The 24,816-nt window shown below is 42.1% G+C and overlaps 4 protein-coding genes across 4 annotated transcripts in view; 3 read left to right on the forward strand and 1 right to left on the reverse strand.

Annotated features, from left to right (window-relative positions):
• Positions 1 to 7,163, reverse strand: part of LOC109463939 (DNA replication licensing factor mcm7-like) — a 54,346-nt gene extending 47,183 nt beyond the window's left edge. Inside the window, exons 1-11 of the mRNA XM_019760837.1 lie at positions 6,922 to 7,163; positions 6,479 to 6,558; positions 5,667 to 5,831; positions 4,808 to 4,932; positions 3,838 to 4,018; positions 3,344 to 3,405; positions 3,062 to 3,137; positions 2,247 to 2,351; positions 1,107 to 1,184; positions 819 to 900; positions 299 to 430 (exon numbers count right to left, since the gene is read on the reverse strand). Of these exons, the coding sequence (XP_019616396.1) occupies positions 299 to 430; positions 819 to 900; positions 1,107 to 1,184; positions 2,247 to 2,351; positions 3,062 to 3,137; positions 3,344 to 3,405; positions 3,838 to 4,018; positions 4,808 to 4,932; positions 5,667 to 5,831; positions 6,479 to 6,558; positions 6,922 to 6,952 (1,117 nt within the window). The 5' untranslated portion in view covers positions 6,953 to 7,163. The remainder of the gene's footprint in view (positions 1 to 298; positions 431 to 818; positions 901 to 1,106; positions 1,185 to 2,246; positions 2,352 to 3,061; positions 3,138 to 3,343; positions 3,406 to 3,837; positions 4,019 to 4,807; positions 4,933 to 5,666; positions 5,832 to 6,478; positions 6,559 to 6,921) is intronic.
• A 704-nt stretch (positions 7,164 to 7,867) lies between these two features.
• Positions 7,868 to 21,513, forward strand: LOC109463985 (UDP-glucuronosyltransferase 2C1-like). The gene is made up of 13 exons (XM_019760902.1): positions 7,868 to 7,976; positions 8,805 to 9,141; positions 9,546 to 9,777; positions 10,274 to 10,445; positions 11,162 to 11,318; positions 11,803 to 12,022; positions 12,506 to 12,725; positions 16,661 to 16,818; positions 17,211 to 17,382; positions 17,628 to 17,784; positions 18,315 to 18,534; positions 19,573 to 19,741; positions 20,915 to 21,513. Exons 2-13 carry the CDS (start codon positions 8,857 to 8,859, stop codon positions 21,198 to 21,200), a joined length of 2,448 nt encoding a protein of 815 aa, XP_019616461.1. The 5' UTR covers positions 7,868 to 7,976; positions 8,805 to 8,856; the 3' UTR covers positions 21,201 to 21,513.
• Positions 15,568 to 16,064, forward strand: LOC109463983. Its single transcript, XM_019760901.1, has one exon. It carries the CDS (start codon positions 15,718 to 15,720, stop codon positions 16,057 to 16,059), a length of 342 nt encoding a protein of 113 aa, XP_019616460.1. The 5' UTR covers positions 15,568 to 15,717; the 3' UTR covers positions 16,060 to 16,064.
• A 974-nt stretch (positions 21,514 to 22,487) lies between the features above and the next one.
• Positions 22,488 to 24,816, forward strand: part of LOC109463988 — a 13,445-nt gene continuing 11,116 nt past the window's right edge. The window contains exon 1 of the mRNA XM_019760907.1: positions 22,488 to 22,756. Within this exon, the coding sequence (XP_019616466.1) occupies positions 22,696 to 22,756 (61 nt within the window). The 5' untranslated portion in view covers positions 22,488 to 22,695. The remainder of the gene's footprint in view (positions 22,757 to 24,816) is intronic.

Here is a 24,816-nt window from a genome sequence, read left to right on the forward strand (position 1 = left end):
TTGTGTCTCATTTTTTTATTCTGTTAAAAAGACTCTTAAAAGAGAGAAAACAGGTTATAAACTGTTATATACTTGATTTTGTAATGTTTTAAACTTAAAGAGTTGAAATATAGAAGTGCATGTTCTCTCATTATATACAATGTTGATGAGAACTAGAACCATTTATATAACTTAGGTAAATTGAAATGCTAGGATGGGGAAAATGTTCGTAAAAACTGTAAGCCTGTAAGCGGCGAAAATGGTCAGCTTTTGCAGAAGCACTTGTTTCCTAGGCGTTGTTATGACTGTTACCACATACCTCTGATTTTCATGCCCTTGGGCGCACGGTCGACACCTCCCACCAGGAGCAGTAACAACGCTTTCTTCACATCCTCATGGCCATAGATCTCAGGCGCAATGGAAGAGGCAAGCTTTTCATAGAAATCATCCTCTGTAACAGAACAAAAAATGTGTTACAATCTCTTTACAAACTTAATTTTGCAGGAGGGAAAAAAGACTTGTGTGACTTTCAAAGCCAACATGACTATTTCATGATTTACGGTATTTATCCATCAAGAGTACAAACTGACTACATTCAAATGCACAAAAAGAAAACTTTTTAAGGATCAAAAAGCAGCAACAGCAGTCATTTCGGTTTTGATCTCTTCAACACCAACCAATTTCAACATACAAAATGGTATGTCATATTGATATACGTAAATGGGAACATTCCTTAGTTGACATCCAATTCCCTGAATGTTGTTGTATTAACATCCATCATTGTTTGGTTCCAAAATTAAGACCAACTTCAACTAGCATAGTATGTTTCTGTACTTTACCTGCTATCTGCTTGATTTCTTCCTCTGACAGTTCCTCTGCTCCAAGCTCGTCATCTTCTGTCTTGTTCATCTTTGTCACTTTCTGTAGCAACAAAAGCATGAAAAAACTCTTTTAAAGATTGTCTCATCTTGCAGATCTTAACGATCCTCCTTGCTCTTGGCCAGATCTTAAGATTTGAGAACAAAAGTTCTTGAATTACTCTTTTCAGAGAAACACCAAGCAAGCACATTAACAAACAAATGCTGCTGAAATAACAAGCTCCTTATAAGAAATGCTGGAGTACTCACGTGAGCTTCCAAGAACGTCTCAGACAGCAGGCCTTGTGTCACCTGTCGGAATCCCGTCCTCAACATGGGCAGGAACACCTGGATACGGTCGTCAAGGCAACAGGCACAACAAACAAGAAGACAGGACCCAGGTAATGATGTTGACAACATAACAATAAGAGCCATGTGGCTAAAATTCTTCAATAAAACACTTAGGTTCTGGCAAGAACAATGTAGCTCAAAGACCTTTTTAGTCTGAATGGTTAGTTTTTCATTTCAGCACACCACTTATACAGACACACAAATATAACTTGAATCTTTTTAATTTCCTTGTCATTTAATGATGCAAATAGCAACAATCACAATCGAAGTTTGCGCATTCTGTATCTGTATAGCCGGTATAAACGCCCTTCCACATAGCGCACCAGCTTCACAGGCGTGCAGCGCGGCAGCAGCTGGCTCCATTACACTGAACGACTTGTTACACCTCTACTCTAAACATTGTTTAAAGCTATCTAATATACAATGTACATTGTAATGCCCCTACTGTACTTGATGACAGCGACTTCCACTCTGCGATAGTTCTAGGAAAGTTTTTGAACACCTCAATCCTTGGTTACAACAATCACAGTGAAATTTAGATCACATCCTTTGTTTGTTTGTTTATTTATTTACCCAGGATATACATGTCGCCTGTATGGCGGTTTTCAAAGATTCCTGGGGGGATAACCCCAACATAAAATTACATTACATAATAATTAAGATAAAAGAAGAACTAACACAGGTCAATTAAAATAGATAAACTCATCGTGAACAAAACGAAAATCGTAGCTAACTCATTATACAACCAAAATGAAACAAGGCAGCATAGAAGCAATCATAATCATTCAGTTATCAAATCATAATGATAGGTCAAAAGGTTTGTCAACCAAAAGTAGATAATTAACCAAAAGTGGAGTTAGCTAATCAAAGTAACGAAATATGATTAATCAAATCAAATCAAATCAAATAATATAGAAGTAACGTAACAAGTTGGCCTTTCAATATTAGTGTCCGGTATTCATATATTCTTGACTGTAATCTTTTTAAACAGTGTAAGTGTCCCTGCCGATTTTAGGCGAGACGAGATCACTGCAAAATGCACGTTTTACAGAAGGATACGCCCGTGACTTGTACATGGTCTCCAGGCTGGGCCAGTCGGGTGATCTCTCCACGGGCAAAGATGGTCATACTGCGGGGGATGTTTCCCACTGGCACCTGGTCACTCTGTGGGTAAGGGTAAACAAAACATCGCATCAACTCACAATCACTGCAAGGACATACCAGTGTTAGAACTACCCACCTGCAGTCTGCATTTTGCAGAGACATTTTCAACATTGCAGAAGAAAAATTAGGCAACCTCCAATTTTGCAGACTGACAAAAATCAGGCTAGGGGTTCAATAGTGTCAACATAATTTTGCTTTCAAGAGCTTAATAAATACATCTATAGTACATAACTAATTTTGCATGTACATGTACTTTCCAAATTGCATATAAAATGTTTGCCAACATGCAGTTTTGCATATGCCATGGGCTTAGAACTTACATATATTTGCAGAAAGTATTTCTGAATTGCAGAAGAAAATTTTGACAGTCTACAATATTGCAGAACACTGAAAAAAAATTCTATCACTGATGTTCACACGTACCATGGACTCAATCTATAAGGTTTCCAACATCATGTGTAATTTCTAGACTACTAAGTGCCATTACTTTTTCACAGAATTCTTTGGTGAAGCATTTTTACAAAACCTAAACGTGAGACACTGTACACAAACACAATATCCTCATCAATTCATCATCTGTTGAGTCAGTGGGACAGGGTTAGACTGCACCACTCTTTTTCTAGATCTACACCATTCTATCTTCAATGCCAAAAGAGTTTATCCACAAGTCCTGTTCAAGACTGTTCAAAGTGCACAAAGTAAATACTCACATGTTCCTGGATCTTGATCTCTTGAAACTTCACAAACTTGGAGCCACGCGTCTGTAGGTACAAACGTCCTCCAGACCTACACAAACAAACAATTAAATGTCAAACCAGGAAACATGTCCAATCATTTCACATGTACTGGAAACATACTCAACAAACACTTTAATTTCTCAAAGAGCTATCTTTAAAAATTTGCAACTCGATCGTGAGGAGTTATTTTAATTCAGAATCTATTGTACAGTTATATCAAGCATGAAAATCATAGAATATTGACAAGATCCTTACTTGTTGGTGACACAGTCCTGGCTCTGGCACATTTGAAGCGGCATGAAGGTGGGCGAATTGATCTATAAAACAAAATCAACATATCAAGTATTTACAAATCAACACAGTAGATGTGTTAACTAGAAAGGTAACATTTTCAAAGCAAATGCATAATGTTTACCTTTGCATATGGTCTGCCCTGTTAATTCTCACTCAAACACATTCATATATATGGTCAGACAGGAGTCTAAATCCCTCCTGCTATAAAATTGCAACATGATGTAACCCAAAACCAGTTACCATAGTGACAGATGTCTGGTCCAGGTCATTGACCTTATTGGTTTGGAGTAGAAGAGGAAACAGAGCAAAAACAACACATTTTCCTTCTGTAAACATAATTACTACACTGAAACATGGCATGAAAGTTCTTCAATTGTAAATATCACCTGCATACAGAACTGATATGCTATTGCAAACTGTTTTCCTCTTCAAAACCTTTCTGCCCAAATACTCACAGGTTGGTAGGTCTCTGCACCGCAACGGTCGCAGGTGTAGGTGGCCACCGCCATCATGGGTTTGACCTCGGTACAGCGGGTCACGATACCGCGTACCAACACCAGCTTCCCCACGTTCTCCGCCTTCACCTGTCGGATGGCCAGCGGCTTCTGCTGACTTGGCGCCTTGAAGTAGATCTCGCTGGAAAAAAAACGACACAAACTTGAGTCAGGACAGTGATTTCTTTTTTTACTCTGCTATTCCCATCTGCCAGTTTGGTTTGGTTTGGTTTATTTAGATCCACAATTAGCTTAACAATTCATATTGCAGCTATTCTTCCTGTGGTCAATTAACATATACACCTGACACACATAAAATAACTTATACAGACATAAACATGTACAGAAATTTTGAGTACTTTGTGAGTTTGGAGTTTTCTTTGTTGTTTTTTTATCAAGTTCTGCTCAGTGCAAAGCCACAAGAGCCACTTCTAGGCACAGAACTGCAGCAGCATCGCTTCTCCCTAAGTAAGAAACATCAAGCATAGGCCACACCAATTTAATTTGTTGGTTCTCTGATTTTTTCAGAAAAATATGAAGCGACAGGGCCAAAAAAAATAAAAATAACAGGTCTAGGCATACTATTAAAGCCTCAAATACTATGATAGGAGCTATGAAGTCAACACAAAAGGCTGTGTTAATATTTAAACAAAGAATTTTAACCAAACCACTATTGATAGAGAGAAAAACTGCAACAACTAGGAAGAAAAGGACTTACCTCAACTGTTGCGAGCAAAATATGAGCATTTTTTAGTTGATTCTTTTTTTTTTTTCAAATCAGAAAAAAAATGAAGAGGCGAATCATCCTTTTCGTGGCATTTTTCAGTGATTTTGCCAGATTCAAGAGTCCCCACGACTAATCGGCCAGTAAGAGGTCTTTTCTCATGTCTGTGTGAGATCTGAGCACTTTTGAGATTGTTTTTGTACTCACAATCGGCGCATGAGCTCTGACGGGAACTGGTTGCGTGGATCCCGTGGCTCGGCCCCACCCCTGTGCTGCTGCTCCATCAGCAGGCGATGCTGGATGTACACGTCAAGGGAGTCTTTCGTCTCCACCTGTCAACACAAACAAACAAACAAATAAACAAACAAGAAATGTAAGACCTCGTACCTCCATGAAGACTTTTATTTCTTGCAGTTTCTGTATAATAGATGCACCTTCCTGCTGGCTCTTGAAAGGCAACAGACATGTCTGCAGCGTGAATTAAAACTAAGACAGGAAATGTTATAAACTTTTCAAGAGCATTTGACCTAACTTTCTGTCAGTGTCCCCAATGTGTCTAGCATGTGGAATAATTATGGACACAAAACAACATGCAAAAAACAAAAAGTTCGTACAAGAAAGCAACAAATAACATGATACAGAACCAACAGCTTAAAATCCTCTCTCTCTGACCGTGACAGAAAATTAAAAACGTGGGGTTTTGTGACGTAACGGTAGAATGGTTGGCTCAGACCCAAGAGGTCCGGATCTGAATCGTGCCCAATGCCACCAATCTTGTGTCCTTAGAAAGGCACTTTACACTACTTTCCTCACTTCACTCAGTTGAAAATGAGTACCTAGCTTCAGTTATGGACGTCCCTCGGATAGGACGTTAAATTGAGGTCCCGTGTTTGGGGAGAGCCACACCCCACCCATGTCAAAGAACCCACGGCACTTATCAAAAAGAGTAGGGGCACTTCTTGGTGTGAGTGGTTCAAAGTCAAACCTTGTACAAAACTGGTGTGTTGCGCGTAAAAAAAGGCGGTTTATCGGTTATGCGAAACAAACAAACAATAAAACAGTGCACCTCTCTCTGTTTGTAGTCAGGTAGCATGTCGTAGACAGCGTCAGCAAAGAGGTGGATGTAGCGACGCGTGTTTTCCACCATAGCCTCGGCCAGGTCAGGGTCAACCTCCGCTACATCCTCAATGTCAATGGTCAGTGCTACCTGCTCACGGTGTGCGATCTTGACCTGCAGGGCAGCAGACAATAAGATTGAGTGATTCTGAACTTAAAAAGTGTAAAATCAGGGCTCCAGCCATCACCTGTTTTTCTGTCAATTGCAGAAAATTTGTGGCGTATGACGGAAAATTTTTTAACTCTGTCAAGTGTTAACCTTGACAGCAAAATCAAAAATCTTGGGTAAAAAGATAAAACCATGAAAAGGACCACCCACAAAAAAAAACATTTTGAGCCAGCTAGAGCCCCGTGTAAAATACTGTTAACACATGAAGCTATGTTGTATAAAATTTACTTGTAACACATTGGTAATTACTAGTAAGTTAGGAGGCTTACATGCCTTTTTTTAACCATAAGGCTTAAATCAACCTTTTTAACTTCATATAATTCTTAAAGGGACTACTCTTGTTCAAAGTGTAGTGTAGCGGCCAGTGCATGGAATCTAACTCAATGAAATAGGGATGTTTGTGATATTACAATACATTTGCACTGAGAATTTTGCATAATTTGTAAAAAAAAAATATGCACTATCCATGCTGACCCCCCAAATTATGGTAGTACCAGCATTTTGGCTTCGTCATTGTTTCTGAAATAATTACTAATATGTGTTCTGTCAATGCTCTGTTTCCATTTTAATGGATTTTAAATGTTTGGACATACCATTTGCTGTGCATACTTGAAGTCCTTTCCTCCTTTGTCTCCACTGGTATAAAACTCAGCGATGAACTGCTTGATCTTTTCTAAATATGAAAACAAAAAAAAAACATTTTCATATCTTTAAAAAACTAATCTTACGATGTATCTAAGAGTTATAGCAACGCAACAAGTTATAATGTATTAAAAATTGACATTTACACCTTATCCAATCAAGGCTCAGAAATTTTGAAAACAAATTCGTTAGGAACCTGCCCCCCTCCCCACTTTTACTTAAATGGCGAATTCGACGCATTTTTGGTCAAAACTGGACTATTTTAACAATTAGACGGTAGTAGGTTGTCACGTTCCACAAAAGGTGATACAAATTAAGTTACATTCTTAGGAAAATGATTTTCTGAACCACAAAAACGAAAATTTAAAGTGGAAGACACGATGGGAAAAAATACCTTTCTCTGCAGCGTAGTCTCGTGGTGGCATTTTGGCGGATTTTAGCTTTTCTTGTCACAAAAAAGGCTCAACTGTGATGCACGAGAGTCCTTCTGTCCCTACACAGTTACTGTGATAGTTGGAATGAAGGAAGATGAGCAGAAACTGCAAATCTGCGGCGAAAATATCGTCTGGAAAACTCGACTTTACCTCAGAAAGGTAAAAGGCATACGAAAGTGGCGCGAAATCTTGATCACGTGATCAGACCGTACCAAAATTCAGTACGCTTAGGTAAAGGCTAAGTTTCTTAAGGCATGATTTTAACAGAAGATAAAGATATTATGAATAAAGAATCAAGTTTATCCTTATAAACAGCATGGTTAATTTTTTAATGATAGATAAATATCTTAGATTCTATATTTCCTTGAACTCTAAAAAAACACTTTAAAGCCAGTACACCTTCAAAATACTGTGAATGGAATAAACATTAAAGGTCCCGGGAAATTTAATCTCGTGAAGTCTCGCGAAGTTTTTCGGTGTTTCACGAGTTGCCACCTGCGGTAGCCGTCGGTATTGCAACCAACTGTGGATACCAAACACATTTATCGCACAAAACAATAAACCTTGATCCATCTCGTCGTTTGTGGTATTTCTAAATATTCGATATTTTTTACCAACAGTTAAACAACTTTATTTTCCAGATGTTCACACTATTGCGTCCGTTCTTTAGGATTCTCTTTATGATAGGTGCAGACTTACTCTTTTCTTATTGGATGACGGTCTACAGCCTCTACGCGTCCTGTAACACACTATTACTTTTAATAAACCTTGAAACGTTCGAATTCTTTCAACCACTTTCAAGCAATTGCTTGATTAATCAAGGGCAGAGTTAGGTTCAAGACATATACTGTTGTGACCTAGCGGACATCGCTCTTTGACCCCTTGGTCTACCTAACCTATAAATAGTAGTAGCCGACTCGGCAAAGACAATCCTGAACAGTTGTAGTGTTGGCGTCCCGGATCCAGCGTCCGTCGTTAGCTGTGGTCGTTAGCGAAGGGCAGTTGCACTACGCGGGTAGGGGGAATGGTTTACTCATTCCTTTATATAATCCAATACTCTACTCTACACCGATATGAATACTGCAATTTGCCACCGTAGGAGTGGAGATTTAGTTACTGGTATACCTGTAACCAGTGCAATAGGAGTGTATTAGGGCAATAGGAGCAGATAGACACCCGGGCCGGGGATCAAACCCACGCCAGCTCGCAACCGCGACGCCCTAACCATTCGGCTAAAAGGTATAGACCCGTCAGACAGATCAGTTGGTAGCGCCCACTGTATACCGTGGAGGTCTCTGTTCTGCCATGGTTATACACTAACCCCGCAACGCTCTACTGGACGTTTAGCGCTTGTCACTCAGATGACATGGCTGTTTAAATTCTTGGGTGGGTCAGACCAAACGACTCAATAAGTACACAACATGCACATATCGGTCTGTTTATTCAGTCACGGTGGAAAGGCTAGGCGATGCTACATTTCAATCCTCAGGCTCAGGTAGACATAGAAGTCCTCACAGTCGAAGCGAGGCTTGTGTCTGTGACTCAGCCTTACAGGTGTCCTACATGTGTTCTTTATAGTATTATCGTCAGTCCATCATGCAGCAATTCACAAAAATCTGAGCACCACCTCTTTAAAATTTTACAATCGTTCAATGTCTTATCTTTTCAGATGCTAACACAGAACGCTCAAGTTCTACTGTTGGGACTACTGTGGCTGCTGAAAATATGTCGACCGGTTTAAAATTTCCACCTGTTCCTGGCGGTCGTCGCCACCTTAAGCTTGTCTTAGCACGTCCAAACTGCACCACCTGTTTTACAAACGTTCAATGTTTCATATTTTCAGATGCTAACATATAGAACGCTCAAGCTTTTGTGACTACTACGGCTGCTGAAATATGTCGACCGGTTACCACCTGTTCCTGGCGGTCGCCGCCATCTTGTCTCACCACGTCCAAAGTGCCGACATCCTGGTCGCCACGCTGACGTTCGGCAGCCCCTGGCTGGACGTGGCGAAGATTGCCGAAGTCTTGGCTTCCCGAGGACACGACGTCACCGTGTTGGCCCACGCTAGTCAGAAGAGCGACCTCATGCGGAAATGGCCGAACTTCCGATACGAAACATTCGGAGATCCTGGAAAACCGCCGTCGATTAAGGAAGTCATGAAAACCGTGCCTCCAAAGGTGGAATATTACAACGTATTTATAGCTTAGTGTAGCGTTAAAGTACATTTGTATATACGTATACGTAAAAAGAAATAGCGGAGACTTGATAAATAATTCCGTATAACACTGAAAACTGATAATGGTTTTTGTTATAAAACAAGTTTGAACTGCAATATCCAACACAAACAATTGGAAACCCATATTTTCGACTGTACAACTCCAGTCTTTGTCAAGGAATGAGCAATCCACCGCTTCAATGACGTCACGCAGATAACGCAAGTGACTCCGTGAGCAGTGGATCATAGGTTGCAGAAAGTCTGTGGCGCCCCCGTCTCTGTGAGGGATGTCTGTAATGCTCTGATGTAGATGGCTTTTTGAATGTTTTTTTTGTTGTTCTTTTGTCTTTTTAATATCTGTTGCAGGCATTTTCTTCAACTGGGCTGTTAGACCAGGTAACTGCTGGCAAAACCGTGCTTTTCGCTACGCTGAGCCTAACTGAAGAGACACTGAGTGACACACAACTACTCAGGAAACTGAAGAACAGCCACTATGACGTTGTCCTGACAAGCCCTAGTGTCTCTAGTGGGCCCCTCGTGGCGCAGTACCTGGACCTGCCGCTAGTCTGCATAACGAGGTCATTACCTTCCGGACAAGGTGTGTTTGTGTTTACTCCGTGAAAGAGGTATCCCTCCTGCAGGAGTATTGTGGTCAGTCGGTTTTTAACGTTCGCAGCTAAAACACACGGTTCCCTTGGTTTAATCGGCTTGTAATTTTATACATCGTCTGCAGGCATGCCCGCGATGATGCACATACATGCATTTTTATCTTTACCGTAGCTGTTTTCGTGGTCAATGTAATACTAGTATTTCAAAAGCACGTGCACCCCTACATTTAAAAGACATTTGGGACTGGCCGCAAAAAAAACAGTTGTTTTGATTAGCGAGGGGGGGGGGCTTGTTTCCTTCAGGCAGATACTAAGGTGGGTCGTTAATTAGAAACAGCTTTTGCGTTGCCTGTTGTTAAAGTATGGGGGCTATTTGAAATGTGTTCGCAGCTAAAAGTCACGGTTCTCTCCGTTGGCGCATACTAGTTATGGAATTACTTTTGCGATAATTACGCTCATTGGCGATTTTTATATACGCGTTTTCAGACATCCGAGCCACCGGTGTCCCCAATCCTCTCGCCTACGTGCCAACAGTGTCGTCAGGTCTGTCAGACAAGATGACGTTTTTCCAGAGAGTGAAGAACGTCCTGGTTTATTTCGTAGCGACCACTGTGGGACAGATGGTTCTCGACAAGACTTTCGACGATATTGCAAAAAGGTTTGTTAATCATACTTACGTGCTTACATACGTACTTACTTATTGTAATTTAAAAATACAATATAGAGGATTTCAAGTTGCCTTTAAATCTGAATCATTCACACTTTTACATTTGACGAATTCTCATCAGTTTCTTGACGTATTTTCTTGTGAGTATACGAATACGTTGTGAGATAAAATGTCAATAAATTGACAGGTAAAAAAGATTGAGCAACCAACTAGAAAAGTAACATTTTCAAAGCAAATGCATAATGATTACCTTTGCATATGGTCTGCTCTGTTAATCCTTACCCAAACACATCCATATATATGATGACAGGAGTCTAAATCCCTCCTACTGTAAAAATGCAACATTATGTAACCCAACACCAGTTACCATGGTGAGAGACAGTCTGGTTCAGTAAGGTCAGAGGTCACTGTTTGGAGAAGAAGAAACGCAGCAAAAACAGTATGTTTTCCTTCGGTAAACATAAGAAGCATAGAACTGGGAATCTAGCTGCACATGTTACTTTTAAATCAGTGTTCGCCTGATATGAGATCATACTGGAGAAGTTTCCGTCGCCACTTTGAACAGAATGGTTCAAAACGACACTAATACTACGGTGGCCGACAAGTACATACGTGCGTCGTCTGCACAAATACCTGCGTCGTCAGGTTTGTACTTGTCGGCCACGGTAGACACTCGTGATCAGGAATATGATTTTTGTCATCAACAGAACTATTGGGGACAATTATACCATGTCTGCTGCTCTTGCAAGAACCGACGTGTGGCTCTACGACTCAGACCTCATGTTCGACTTCCCAAAACCCATGATGCCAAATATGGTCAGCATACATGGTCACATGGCTGAGCGTGTCAAGCCGCTCACCGAGGTAGGACCATAGTAACAAAATAAAATGCGTAGCAATACACTCGTAGTTTGCACGAAAAACACATTCTCTGTAACACATTCGGTGTAATTTACTCATGATATAAACACTTCAAATTCAAAGCCTAGTTTTAGGTTTTAAACCCTGTTCAGACGAAACCGGTGGAATCGCGTTTCGGGTAAATCGCAGTCCCCACATCTGGTCCACGTGCCACACGTTTCTTCGGAATCGTGCCCAAGTACGATTTGGCTAAACTACAATCATTACCGTTGGATGAAAAGACATAATGTGGCCTCGTATCAATTTTATAGGTCAAAGACTTGCCCCCCTTTCCCAGCGTACCTCAGACGAACTCATGGCCCAAATTTACATTGAAAGAGCTTCAGACTTACGATGTTTTAATGATGATTTAACGATGATAATTACGATGATTTAACACCCCTTCCATAATTAGCCCAACTTCTATATTCCTCTTGTTACACAATAGGAGCTTGAGAAGTTTATGCAGAGTTCTGGAGAGGACGGGATTGTGCTGGTAACGTTCGGTTCCATGATAGCGGCTATGCCTGCAGAGAAAGCCGACATGCTGGCCGCTGCTTTTGCCCGCCTGCCGCAGAAGGTCGTGTGGCGATACGCCGGGACGCCTCCGCCAAGTCTGGGGACCAACACCAGGACCATGGAGTGGGTGCCTCAAAGCGACCTGCTTGGTAAATATTGTCTGCACCACTGGGGTCCCGATTTTCTTCGTAAATTTGGACAGTTCTTACTACGGAACATTTCAGCACCAAGGACAGGGACGTATTATCATCATCGACATTTGAAAGCACACGTACATATGATCATCAATGCTAGTGTAATAATTACAGTGCTGAGACAGTATCCAGGAGAAGGATAGCACAGCAATACTAGACAGTACTAGTCTGAACTGGTCTGAACCGGCTGGGCCATACCATTCTAAGCACACATAGGGGTGTACACTGTTGTGTAAATGTATGTAAATGATTATCATTGCGCTAGAACTTTCTGATGCGGTAAAGTATAGACAACAAACGTATCTTTTGGTGATGGTTGATTATGAACGACCATGAAAGCATTTCGTGTATCATGTCTTACAGGGCAATGTCTCCACTACTTTAACAAAGTTTTCTTCATACAGAATGATTTGATTTGAATCTTTCATACAAAAACAGCTCATCCCAAGACAAGGGCGTTTGTGTCTCATTGTGGCTTCAACGGAGTAGCAGAGGCCATGTACCACGGGGTGCCCGTGGTCGGCATGCCGCTGTGGACCGATGCTTATGACAACATTGCCCGGATAGTGGCCCGTGGGATGGCGGTATCACTGGACATTCACACCGTAACGTCGGAGGAGGTGTACCAAGCCATCACTACCGTTATTTCAGATCCCAGGTAAGTATGAGGCAGAATAGCTGTCTGCCATAACTCTCTAAATTCTCACTTTAAATGGAAGACTCGCTCTATTCTAATGGCCCAAGACAACCCCAATGGAATACACGTTCTATTCCAATGTTCCGCTACGCTTACTCGGTGGTTTTATTTGGTGGTTATAGCAACTGTCAAGGCTTAACCACACCATATACACCCCGGGTCGGGTCATTAACCCTTAAATGTTGACATATGGAGGCCATACACGTTCTATTCCAATGTTCCGCTACGCTCACTCGGTTGTTTTACTTGGTGGTTATAGCAACTGTCAAGGCTTTAGCACACCGTATACACCTCGGGTCGGGTCATTAACCCTTAAATGTTGACTTATGGAGGCCACACACATTCTATTCCAATGTTCCGCTACGCTCACTCGGTGGTTTAATTTCGTGGTTATAGCAACTGTCAAGGCTTTATCACACCATATACACCTCGGGTCGGATCATTAACCCTTAAATGTTGGCTTATGGAGGCCATACACGTTCTATTCCAATGTTCCGCCACGCTCACTCAGTGGTTTTATTTCGTGGTTATAGCAACTGTCAAGGCTTTATCACACCAAGTACACCTTTGTTTCAGGTACAAGGAGAAAGCCAGCAAGGTCTCCACGCATCTTCGCGACCAACCACAGTCGCCCATGGAGCGGGCAGTCTGGTGGATAGAACACGTGATCAAACATGGCGGCCTCCCTCACCTCAGGTCGAGGGCAGCCGAACTTCCCTTCTATCAGTACTATCTGTTAGACGTTATGGCCCTGATTTTGGCAGTTCTATCGGCTGTGTTGTTGTCTTGTTGGAAGTGTTGTTCGTTTGCATGCGGCTTTTGCAAGCGGGGTAAGACTAACACCAAACTGAAAAGTCAGTAACCGTTTTCAAAAGCGGAAGAACAATAACCGACAGCGTTTTGAGTGGCGTGTGCAGCTCTACCTCTAGAATCGAAGACAGGAAGTTAGTTTGTTTGATTGTTTACGATGTTGATTTTGTCAAGACGCAAAGAAGGTAGTATTTAGCAATCAACTTGTGAGCATTAAACAGTCATCGACATCGTTTAGTTCAATATCCATAGACTCTTGTGTACTAGAGTAGAGTAAAGTAGCATCTATGGCCAGGTAGGACGTCAGTCCAGTTTTTTTTAATAAATTAGTTACAATATCCCTTAAGTATGAAGCCAATTGATTTGATGTTTATGAAGGTCACATTAAACGATACAGTCTTCTGTCTACTTGTAAAAGAGACAAAAAGAAAAAAAACGCATGAAACACCAAGCCGGACCCCACGCCTGCTTAGAGATTAACAAATGACAATGTTACTTGTTGTTTTTGGTGTTTCTAAATAGTCAAACCACTTTTCTCACGTTTGTACACTAATGCGTCAGTTACGTCGATGAAGGTTATAACGTTACATCCAGGTAATACAATTTAAACAATCTAAACCCAGTACACCTTCAAAATACTGTGAATGGAATAAACATTAAAGGTCCCGGGAAATTTAATCTCGTGAACTCTCGCGGAGTCTTGCGGTGTTTCACGAGTTGCCACCTGCGGTAGTCGTCGGTATTGCAACCAACTGATCATGACTGTGGCTACCAAACACCAATATCCGTCTCGTCGTTTTGTGGCCTTTCTAAATATTCGATATTTTTTACCAACAGTTAACCCACTTTCGAGATGTGCACACTATTACTTAAACCTTATTGAAACGTTCTTTCAACCACTTTCAATGCTTAATTAATCAAGGGCAGAGTTAGGTTCAAGAAATGTGTTGGCAATGACCTAGCGGATATCGCCCTTTGTCCCCTATAGCTATATATATAGACCCCTATAGCTATATATATAGCCGACTCGGCAAAAGACAACAGTTGTATGTTGGCGTCCCGGATCCAGTGTCCGTCGTTAGCTAAAGGGCAGCTGCACTACGCGGGTAGGAGGAATGGTTTACTCATTTCTTTATATACTCCAATACTCTACTCTACTCTACTCTACCTACATGTTACTAATTGTTAGTGGGTAATATGGACGCTGATATGGATACTGCAAGTTTGCCACCGTATGAGTGGAGATTTAGTCACTAGTATACTCGTACCTGTAAGAATTAGGAGAGTAGAAACAGACAGACACCCCTGGCCCCGGGTCGGGGATCGAGCCCACGCCAAACCCGGGAACCAGCTCACAACCCCGACGCCCTAACCATTCGGCTAAAAGTATAGACCCGTCAGAGTCAGAGGGATCAGTTGGTAGCGCCCCACTGTTACATACCGTGGAGGTCTCTGTTCTGATCTTCCATGGTTATACACTGACCCCACAACGCTCTACTGGGTGCCAGCCAAGTTTACGGGCCGCTAACCGTTTCCTTCGGCAGCCAGAAGCCCTTCGCCCGCAGACCTAAATTACCGCTGCGGTGGGCGTGGGGAGTTTTCGGCCCTACAACGTTTGTAGGGCCAGCCAAACTCCCCCCGGGCTAGACTCCCCCGTAGCGGTAATTTACATCAGCGGGCGAAGGGCTCGATCTTGCGGCCGGGAAAACGAGTTTGGCTTCCAGGCCTACTGGACGTTTAGCGTTTGTCACTCAGATGTCATGGCTGTTTAGATTCTTGGGTGGGTCAGACCAAACGACTCAATGCCAATGGGCACACAACATGCACATATCAGTCTGTTTATTCAGTCACGGTGGAAAGGCTGGGCGTTTTTAAGCAGAGCAATGCTAACGTTACATTTCAATCCTCGGGTAAAGTCAAAGTCCTCACAGTTAGAAGCGAGCCTCCCTTGTGTCTGTAACTTTTACAGGACTGTGCCTTGTCTTGTCTTGTGTGTGTTCTTTATAGTATTATCGCCAGTCCCTCATGCAGCAATCCACAAAAATCTGAGCTCCACCTCTTTTACAATCGTCCAATGTCTTACTACTTTTCAGATACTAAACATAGAACTACTGTTGTAGACTACTACGGCTGCTGCTGAAATATGTCGACCGGTTTCCACCTGTTCCTGGCGGTCGCCGCCATCTTGTCCCAGCACGTCCAAAGTGCCGACATCCTGGTCGCCACATTGACGTTCGGCAGCCCCTGGCTGGACGTGGCGAAGATTGCCGAAGTCTTGGCTTCCCGAGGACACGACGTCACCGTGTTGGCCCATGCTAGTCAGAAGAGCGACCTCATGCGGAAATGGCCGAACTTCCGATACGAAACATTCGGAGATCCTGGAAAACCGCCGTCGGTTAAGGAAGCCATAAAAACCGTACCTGAAAGGATAGTAGGTTTCAGGTTCAACGTATTTAGAGCTTACAGTACCGTTAAAAAGACATAGGCGGAGAGTTGATCATTTAAAACTGACAATGGTTTCTGTTTTTTTGGCGACACCTTAGGGGCGGAGCCCTTGGTATAGTACTGCAATTGAGTTGAAAATATTCTAAGAATACCACGAATGCATTCTCCAGGGATTTTTAAAATTAAAATTTTGTCAACAAGATAACTCCAGAACGGCTGGATGGATTGGTTTCATATTTGTAGGGTGTGTTTCGTGGATCCGTAGGGTGTGACTAAATCTATACATGATGAGATTTTTTGCCCCCTAGTGGCTTCCCTGGTCTTGATATCTCGCGATCAGGACATGCTAGGGTCATGAATTTTGGATGGTAGGTAGCTCTTGTGCATGGAAAGAAGTCTCCTTGTGAGAAACTTATGACTGGCTCACATACTTAAACAAAAACCTCCATCAACAATAACCAAAGCAGACATCATGATCATCACTCACATCAAAAGAAAAAAAAAACGTTGCCGAGGCTTGTTTTAAACGCCACTTAATTATTTTTTTGTCAATACCTATTACAGGCATTTTCCTCATCTGGGGTGTTAGACCAGGTAACTTCTTTTGCCAAAACTGTGCTTTCCGGTGCGCTGGGCCTTAGTGAAGAGGCACTGAGTGACACACAACTACTGAGGAAACTAAAGAACAGCCACTATGACGTTGTCCTGACCTACCCAAGTGTCTCCTGTGGGCCCCTCGTGGCGCAGTACCTGGACCTGCCGCTAGTCTGCACAACGAGGTCATTGCCTACCGGACAAGGTGTGTTCATACATTTTATATCTATATGTTCCAGACCGAACAACAAAATGTAACATAATATGCCTTATACACTATATTCTTTAGGCCGCAGAAACATACTTGTTATAGAATTGCACATAATCGGCTCATTTTTTGGCGACGTCTCAGGGAGGAGCCTAATGGTACAGTACCTCTCTGCCCCGGATGGCCCTACTTTCTGTGACCCCGGGGCTCGTTCACTATACACTCAGGGGAGGAGTGCACTGTATCTGTCTACACTTAACAGGTACCGAATCTTCCTCAAAATCATGAATAATGAAGGCAGTGCCATGCAAACAATAACCCTAACAGCAACCACCGTCGCCATGGCAATGTATGTTTTCATTGCCAGTCTTGTTATAACATGTTTTCAGACATCCGAGCCACTGGTGTCCCCAATCCTCTCGCCTACGTACCAACAGTGTCGTCAGGTCTGTCAGACAAGATGACATTTTTGCAGAGAGTGAAGAACGTCTTGGTATATTTCGTAGCGACCACCATGGCACAGGTGGTTTTCGACAAGATTTTCGACGACATGGCACAAAGGTTTGTGAACATATACGTACATGCGCGCATGATGATTTCAAAATGCACTAGAGAGGTTTTCAAGTTGCCTCTACAGAGTGAGATAAAATGTCAATAAAATGACAAGTAAAAAATTGAGCAACCAAAAAGCATAGAACTAGGTATATGTGCATATGTTACTTTTGAATCGGCGTTCGTCAGAGGTATGGCTCTGAAGTACTAGTGTTCGAAACGACACTCAGGATCATTATTTTTGCCACCAACAGAACTATTGGCGGCAATTATACCATGTCTGCTGCTCTTGCAAGAACCGACGTGTGGCTCTACCAATCAGATCTCATGTTCGACTTCCCCAAACCCATGATGCCAAATATGGTCAGCATAGCGGGTCACATGGGTGAGGGCGTCAAGCCACTGAATGAGGTCAGCCCATAAAGAATGAAAATAAAATGAGTAGTGTAAGTCGTAGTCTGCATGAGACATTCTCTGTAAAGTAATTACTCATGATATAAACTTTAACCCAAAGGCAAAGCCTGGTTTTAGCTAGGTTTTGCACTAATAACCCGATTTACTATGTTTTATCATGAAAGTTCATCTGTGTTGGTAGTTACATGTTTAAAGTTAAAACTTTTGATCCAACACAATAAAGTTCTCTTATCTAGAGCTTTCGATCAGTCACTCTGGTCTTCCTCAGTAGACTGACCCATTGAGACTTGCCACGTGGCTTCTTTGAAGTGTGACGTCAACACTGGGTCAAAGGTATCGGGTAGACGATGTCGGCCCCCGTCGCGGTTGAGTGAAGAGTGATGGGCCCTGATGTAAATAGCCTCTTTCACCCCTCTCATGAAATAGTCTTGTTCGGTCTTGTCCAATATTCTTACAGTGTGCAGTGAAACTATGTGATCCCTTCTGATTGGCCTAACTTGTATACTTTTCTCTTGATAACAACATAGGAGCTGGAGAAATTTATGCAGAGTTCTGGAGATGACGGAGTTGTGCTGGTAACGTTCGGTTCCATGATAGCGGCTATGCCCGCAGAGAAAGCCGACATGCTGGCCGCTGCTTTTGCCCGCCTGCCGCAGAAGGTCGTGTGGCGGTACGCCGGGACACCTCCGCCAAGTCTGGGGACCAACACCAAGACCATGGAGTGGGTGCCTCAAAGCGACCTGTTAGGTAAGTCCTATCTGCAGTGGAGAAGGGGCATAGAATATTGAAGCAGCAAGCTGGTTTGGTCTTGGTTGATCATGAAATCGTTTCGTATACCATGCATTCCCTACAGGTAGATACTCCAGCGTTGTAACTAAGGACTTAACCCTCAAACCACCGTAGGTTTTTTTTTGCGACGAATCTTACCCTATAGGGTCAAAACTGACCCCATAATGTTTTGCACGAATGTAGTTTTTTCGTGACTCTTTGTTCGTGATTTTAAAGTATGTATAGTTTTACTGATCTATGAGGGACAATTTGACATGATTACATGTAGGTGTGAATGATTTCTGCTAAATATCATAATTTATGCACCTCAAACAACATTCCTACAGGCAGCCATGTCGATGACCAAGTCCATAGGCAACTTGGTCTAGGGTCACACGTTCTTAGTTTTCTGATTCAACATGTTCAGGTCATACAAATGTCAGCAGAAAACTCAAGCAAACACATTACCTGAAAGACATATTGACGATAACAAAAGACTCAGATGTTTTAAATGCTGGGGTCAGTTTTGACCCCGCTGGACCACGCATAAACTTTCCAGGATAACTCAATCAACAATGTCCCAAATCTCAGTAATAACGTATGAGAAGTTATAAGCTTAAGACATATACAAACAAGAAATTTCGTGTTTGACAAGAAATGTCAAATTGGCACATATTTATATACGCCTAGCTGGGGTACGTTTTGAGCTCATACGGTGGTTTGACGGTTAATACTATGTAACGTTAGATGCTAATCAATGAGCTAGAACTTTCGTTGCGATTTGCTCGTATATACGGCGAAGTATAGACGACAAACGTATCTTAATCTTTCCTGTGTTAGAGGGCATGGTGATGGTCGATTATGAATTCAAAGCATTTCGTGTATCGTGTTTTACAGGGCAATACATCCACTACTTAGATCGTGTTTTCGTCATACTGTATGATTTGCATCTTTCATAAAAAACAGCTCATCCCAAGACAAGAGCGTTTGTATCTCATTGTGGCTACAACGGAGTAGCTGAGGCCATGTACCACGGGGTGCCCGTGGTCGGAATGCCGCTAGTGACCGATTCTCATGACAACATTGCCCGGATAGTGGCCCGTGGGATGGCGGTATCACTGGACATCCACACCTCCACGTCGGAGGAAGTGTACCAAGCCATCACTACCGTTATTTCAGATCCCAGGTATGAGGCGAAATAGCTGTCTGCGATAGATCTCTAAATTCTTTTTTCGACTTTAAATGGAAGACTCGCTTTGTTCGAAAACTTCGAATGGCCAAAGATAACCCCAATGGAATACACGTTCTGTTCCAATGTTCCGCTACGCTCACTCGGTGGTTTAATTTCGTGGTTACAGCAACTGTCAAGGCTTTATCACACGATATACACCTCGGGTAGGGTCATTAACCCTTAAATGTTGACTTATGGAGGCCATACACGTTCTTTTCCAATGTTCCTCTACGCTCACTCGGTGGTTTAATTTCGTGGTTATAGCAATTGTCAAGGCTTTATCACACCATATACACCTCGGGTCGGGCCATTAACCCTTAAATGTTGACTTATGGAGGCCATACACGTTCTATTCCAATGTTCCGCTACGCTCACTCGGTGGTTTTATCTGGTGTTTATAGCAACTGTCAAGGCTTTATCACACCATATACACCTCGGGTCGGGTCATTAACCCTTAAATGTTGACTTATGGAGGCCATACATGTTCTATTCCAATGTTTCGCTACGCTCACTCGGTGGTTTTATTTGGTAGTTATAGCAACTGTCAAGGCTTAACCACACCATATACAACTCGGGTCGGGTCATTAACCCTTAAATGTTGACTTATGGAGGCCATACATGTTCTATGCCAATTTTCCGCTACGCTCACTCGGTGGTTTCATCTGGTGGTTATAGCAACTGTCAAGGCTTTATTACACCATATACACCTCGGGTCGGGTCATTAACCCTTAAATGTTGACTTATGGAGGCCACACACATTCTATTCCAATTTTCCGCTACGCTCACGGGGTGGTTTTATTTGATGGTTATAGCACTGTCAAGGCTTTATCACACCATATACACCTCGGGTCGGGTCATTAACCCTTAAATGTTGACTTATGGAGGCCATGCATGTTCTATTCCAATGTTCCGCTACGCTCACTCGGTGGTTTAATTTCGTGGTTATAGCAACTGTCAAGGCTTTATCACACCATATACACCTCAGGTCGGGTCATTAACCCTTAAATGTTGGCTTATGGAGGCCATACACGTTCTATTCCAATGTTCCGCTACGCTCACTCGGTGGTTTAATTTCGTAGTTATAGCAACTGTCAAGGCTTTATCACACCATGTACACCTTTGTTTCAGGTACAAGGAGAAAGCCAGCAAGGTCTCCACGCATCTTCGTGACCAACCACAGTCGCCCATGGAGCGGGCAGTCTGGTGGATAGAACACGTGATCAAACATGGCGGCCTCCCTCATCTCAGGTCGAGGGCAGCCGAACTTCCCTTCTACCAGTACTATCTGTTAGACGTTATGGCCCTGATTTTGGCAGTTATATCTGCTGTGTTGTTGTCTTGTTGGAAGTGTTGTTCGTTTGCATGTGGCATGTGCAAGCGGGGTAAGACTAACATCAAACTGAAAAGTCATTGACCGTTTACAAGATTCTTCTTTTCAAAAGCTAAAGAGCAATGACCGACAGCACGTTTTTAAGGTCATTGCGTTTGGAGTGACGTGTGCACAGAAGCAAAGAAAGGAGGTATTTAGTGGCTTGTTTGTTTGTTTATTTGTTTGTTTACGATGTTGATTTTATCAAATGCATAGAAAGTAGTACTTGTATTTCACAATCAATTAACAATAACGTTAAAAGTCATCGACCTCAATTTGTTCAATAAAATGTTTACAAACTCCTATGTATTTATCTTTTTGTTCAATAAATGAGATACAGCATTAAGCATGAAACCAATTTTGTAAAATTGATTGGATATTCAATATTATACATGGTTTGTTCGAAACATCACATAAACTGTACAGTCTTCCTTCTGCTATAAATATAAGGATGCATGTGACCACGAGTTTTTCCGTATGACAGCATAACAATGGTTTGGAAAGCAGACGTAAGACGAAACTAAGGAGGAAACAAATTTTACAAGCTGTTCCAAAATCATCAAGAAATTTCCAGGGGTAAAACTTGAGTCACGTTGTTCAATTTCGTAAGAATGGCTAGTTCTTCCGAAAACAGGGTAATCTATCTTTATCAAGTACTGTGATCAGGAATTTTTCCGTATGACAGTACAACAATAGTTTGGGAAGCAGACGTATGGCGAAGCTGTTCCAAAAACATTTCTAGGGATAAAACTTGAGTCATGCTGTTCAATTTCAATGGCTTTTTCCTTATCTGTATCTTAACCAAGAATTGTCCAGTTCCCAGAATCAGTACTTATGTACTTGAGTATGACGGTTTAGCAATGGTTTGGGAAGCGTTGGAAAAGTTGTTCCAAAATCATCATGGAATTTTCCAGGGGTAAAACTTGAGTCATGTTGTCCAATTTCGTAACAATGGCTAGTTCTTTCGAAAAACATAGTATCTTTATTAAGTTCCCAGTATCAGTCAAAACAAAGAAACGAACTAAATCCGAACCAGCGTTCAACGAAACACATGCTTAGTACCCTTACAAAAAGTCACGAATAAACAGTTAACGTTGAAAAGTAGTACTGTGGACGATTTTATTCAACGTCACCAGTACAACACCTCGTGCACTGTAAACTGTTCTATGTATGCAGTCTTCAAAACAGGTGAAAGGGCATACTAGTAACATTTAACTGACTGTATGTAGTACGTTTGCGAAAAACAAACCCAAGTAAACGTCAAAACGATATTGAATGTCGCAGGGGGTTACCCTAACGCCTCCCTGAACACCTTTGAGGAAGTAACATGCGCAGCTTGTGGCACGTCAACAGATATATTTAGTCAACAGAAGAAGATTAAGTAGTTTCCGTGCGCGGTTTGTTTAATATATAGCTACAGCAGCGGACCTAGTTTAGCTATAGGTGTAGACTCGCGCACCACTCCCTCCACTAGTACTGTGTAGGCACGACGTTGCAGTTTCGTAACGTTAGAACCTTCCCTCGCCCACGTACATGTACAATGCACGATCTTCTGAAGATATTTGCAGGCGTGACACTGTTGTTTGCAAGTTGCTATGCAGGTGAGAATACGTATACATTTGTTTTAAACATTCAACCATTCGTTTTTTGGTGTAATTTTCAATATCGAGGTCACTACAGTTCTGAGCTTGATAGTGGAAACGTTTGAGACAGCGTAAACAAAGTGCAGTGTCGTGGGGTCTGTATTTGTATCTGTATCTGTATAGCCGGTATAACCGCCTTTCGGCGTAACACACCAGCTTCGCAGGCACGCGGCGCGGCGGCAGCTGGCTATATTACACCGATCGACTTGTTACACCTAACCCTTGAACTTCTAGCTCTAGACATTCTTTAAAGCTATCTATTGACAATGCCCCTACTGTACTTGGTGACAGTGAGTTCCACTCTGCGATAGTTCTAGGAAAGAATGAATTCTTGAACACCTCAATCCTTGGTTGATAACTCTGGTACTTGAATGCATGGCTATTTCTTGTTCTCTTCTGGGCTGGTATTAGGTACTTAGTAGCTGGGACATCCACCAGTTTATTAGTCATTTTGTACATCATGCATAGTCTGGACATCTTTCTCCTGTCTTCCAGTGAGATCCACTGCAGGTTTCTTTTCATTTCCGTGACACTAGCACCTCTTACATAGTTGTTCATACAGAATCTTGCAGCTTGATTCTGTACCCTTTCCAATTTGTCTTTGTCTTTCTTTGTATATGGATCCCATACTGTCGCAGCATATTCTAGGTTCGGTCTTACAAGTGACGTGTATGCAAGTGATTTTACTCTAGTTGGACATGCCCACAGATTACGTTTAATCACTCCCAATGTCTGTTTCGCCTTAGTTGTGATATTATTAACATGTGCACCCCACTTCAGTCCGCTTGTCAGCGTGACGCCCAGATACGGATGGATTTTTGTGATTGCTAAAGCCTGACCACAAAACTGGTAGTCGTGTGGAGTAACGAGTGTTCGTCTCGGAACCAAGATCTAGAGATTCCGGGTTCGAACTCTGCCATTCCACCGATCTTGTGCCCTTGGGGAAAGGCACTTTACACGAATATCCTCACTTCACTCAGGTGAAAATGAGTACTATGCTGTTCTCTATGTTGGTGGCGACATAAAAATATATTGAAAATACTTGAGTGTGCCGTAATGCTGGAATAACTAACGAAAAAAAGTGCAGTGTCGTCCGACTGACGGTATCACAGAAACTCGGTTGTTTCTCAAGTGTGTTAGGGTGTGAACTGGTGACGATAGATATTGGAGAGGTATGAGTAAAAATAAATGTTAAGCCTGAGAAACATAGGCGTTTTAAAACCGCAACACTAGAAACACTTCGAAAGAAAAGTCGAAAAGCAACTAAATAATCTTCTTGGGGATAAAAAAAAATACTATATGAAAGATGCATATGAAGCATAACTTATATATAACTTATATAAAAGCATTCTATAGCTAGGAATTCGAAGGGAGATAGAAGAAGCACAGACAAGGAGTCCAGCGACCCGAAAAGGTCACATATACATGGTTCTGCATTCGACATGTTTCGTATTTGTGTCTAAGTACTCAAGAAAATAGAATGGCGAGATTTGACAGTTGGATTTGCCATTCATTACCTTCGCCAAGAAGGTTATGTTTTCAGTAGCGTTTGTCCGTTTGTTGGTTTGTTTGTTTGTGAACAGCATAACTCAAGAAGCTTGGTATGGATTGTCATGAAACTTGGTACGTGGGTAGGACTTGATGAGACCTAGAAATGATTAGATTTTGGGCCCCCTGGCGGCTTTTGTTGGTACTGCAGCAGAACTTCCGGTTTTGATATCTCGCGATCTAGATATGCTAGGGTCACGAATTTTGAATGACAGATAGCTCTTGGGGTAGGAAAGAAGTGACATGAGTTTGGGCCCCCTAGCGGCTTGTTCTGGAACTGCAGGAGCATTTGTTGAAAACTTTTCAAAGGATGATAACTCAAGAACCGGTTGACGGATTGTCATGATTTTTGGTATGTAGGTAGCTGAAGTGATGCTTGACATAATCAAATGACAGTTATGCAAATTAGGAGCTAATTTGCATAATTAATGAGAAATTTCTATAAATCTGCTTTGTTCGATAATAGGACT

The sequence above is a fragment of the Branchiostoma belcheri genome, unplaced genomic scaffold, assembly GCF_001625305.1.
Source record: "Branchiostoma belcheri isolate BF01 breed outbred unplaced genomic scaffold, Haploidv18h27 scaffold13, whole genome shotgun sequence".
Taxonomy (NCBI): domain Eukaryota; kingdom Metazoa; phylum Chordata; class Leptocardii; order Amphioxiformes; family Branchiostomatidae; genus Branchiostoma; species Branchiostoma belcheri.

Excerpts from the sequence above, each read along its gene's own strand:
- LOC109463985 (XM_019760902.1), top strand. The coding sequence starts at position 8,857 with ATGTCGACCGGTTACCACCTGTTCCTGGCGGTCGCCGCCATCTTGTCT. Across the intron at positions 11,319-11,802 it reads GTGTCAAGCCGCTCACCGAG|GAGCTTGAGAAGTTTATGCA; the intron begins GTAGGACCATAG and ends GTTACACAATAG. Across the intron at positions 17,785-18,314 it reads GCGTCAAGCCACTGAATGAG|GAGCTGGAGAAATTTATGCA; the intron begins GTCAGCCCATAA and ends ATAACAACATAG.
- LOC109463983 (XM_019760901.1), top strand. The coding sequence starts at position 15,718 with ATGTCGACCGGTTTCCACCTGTTCCTGGCGGTCGCCGCCATCTTGTCC.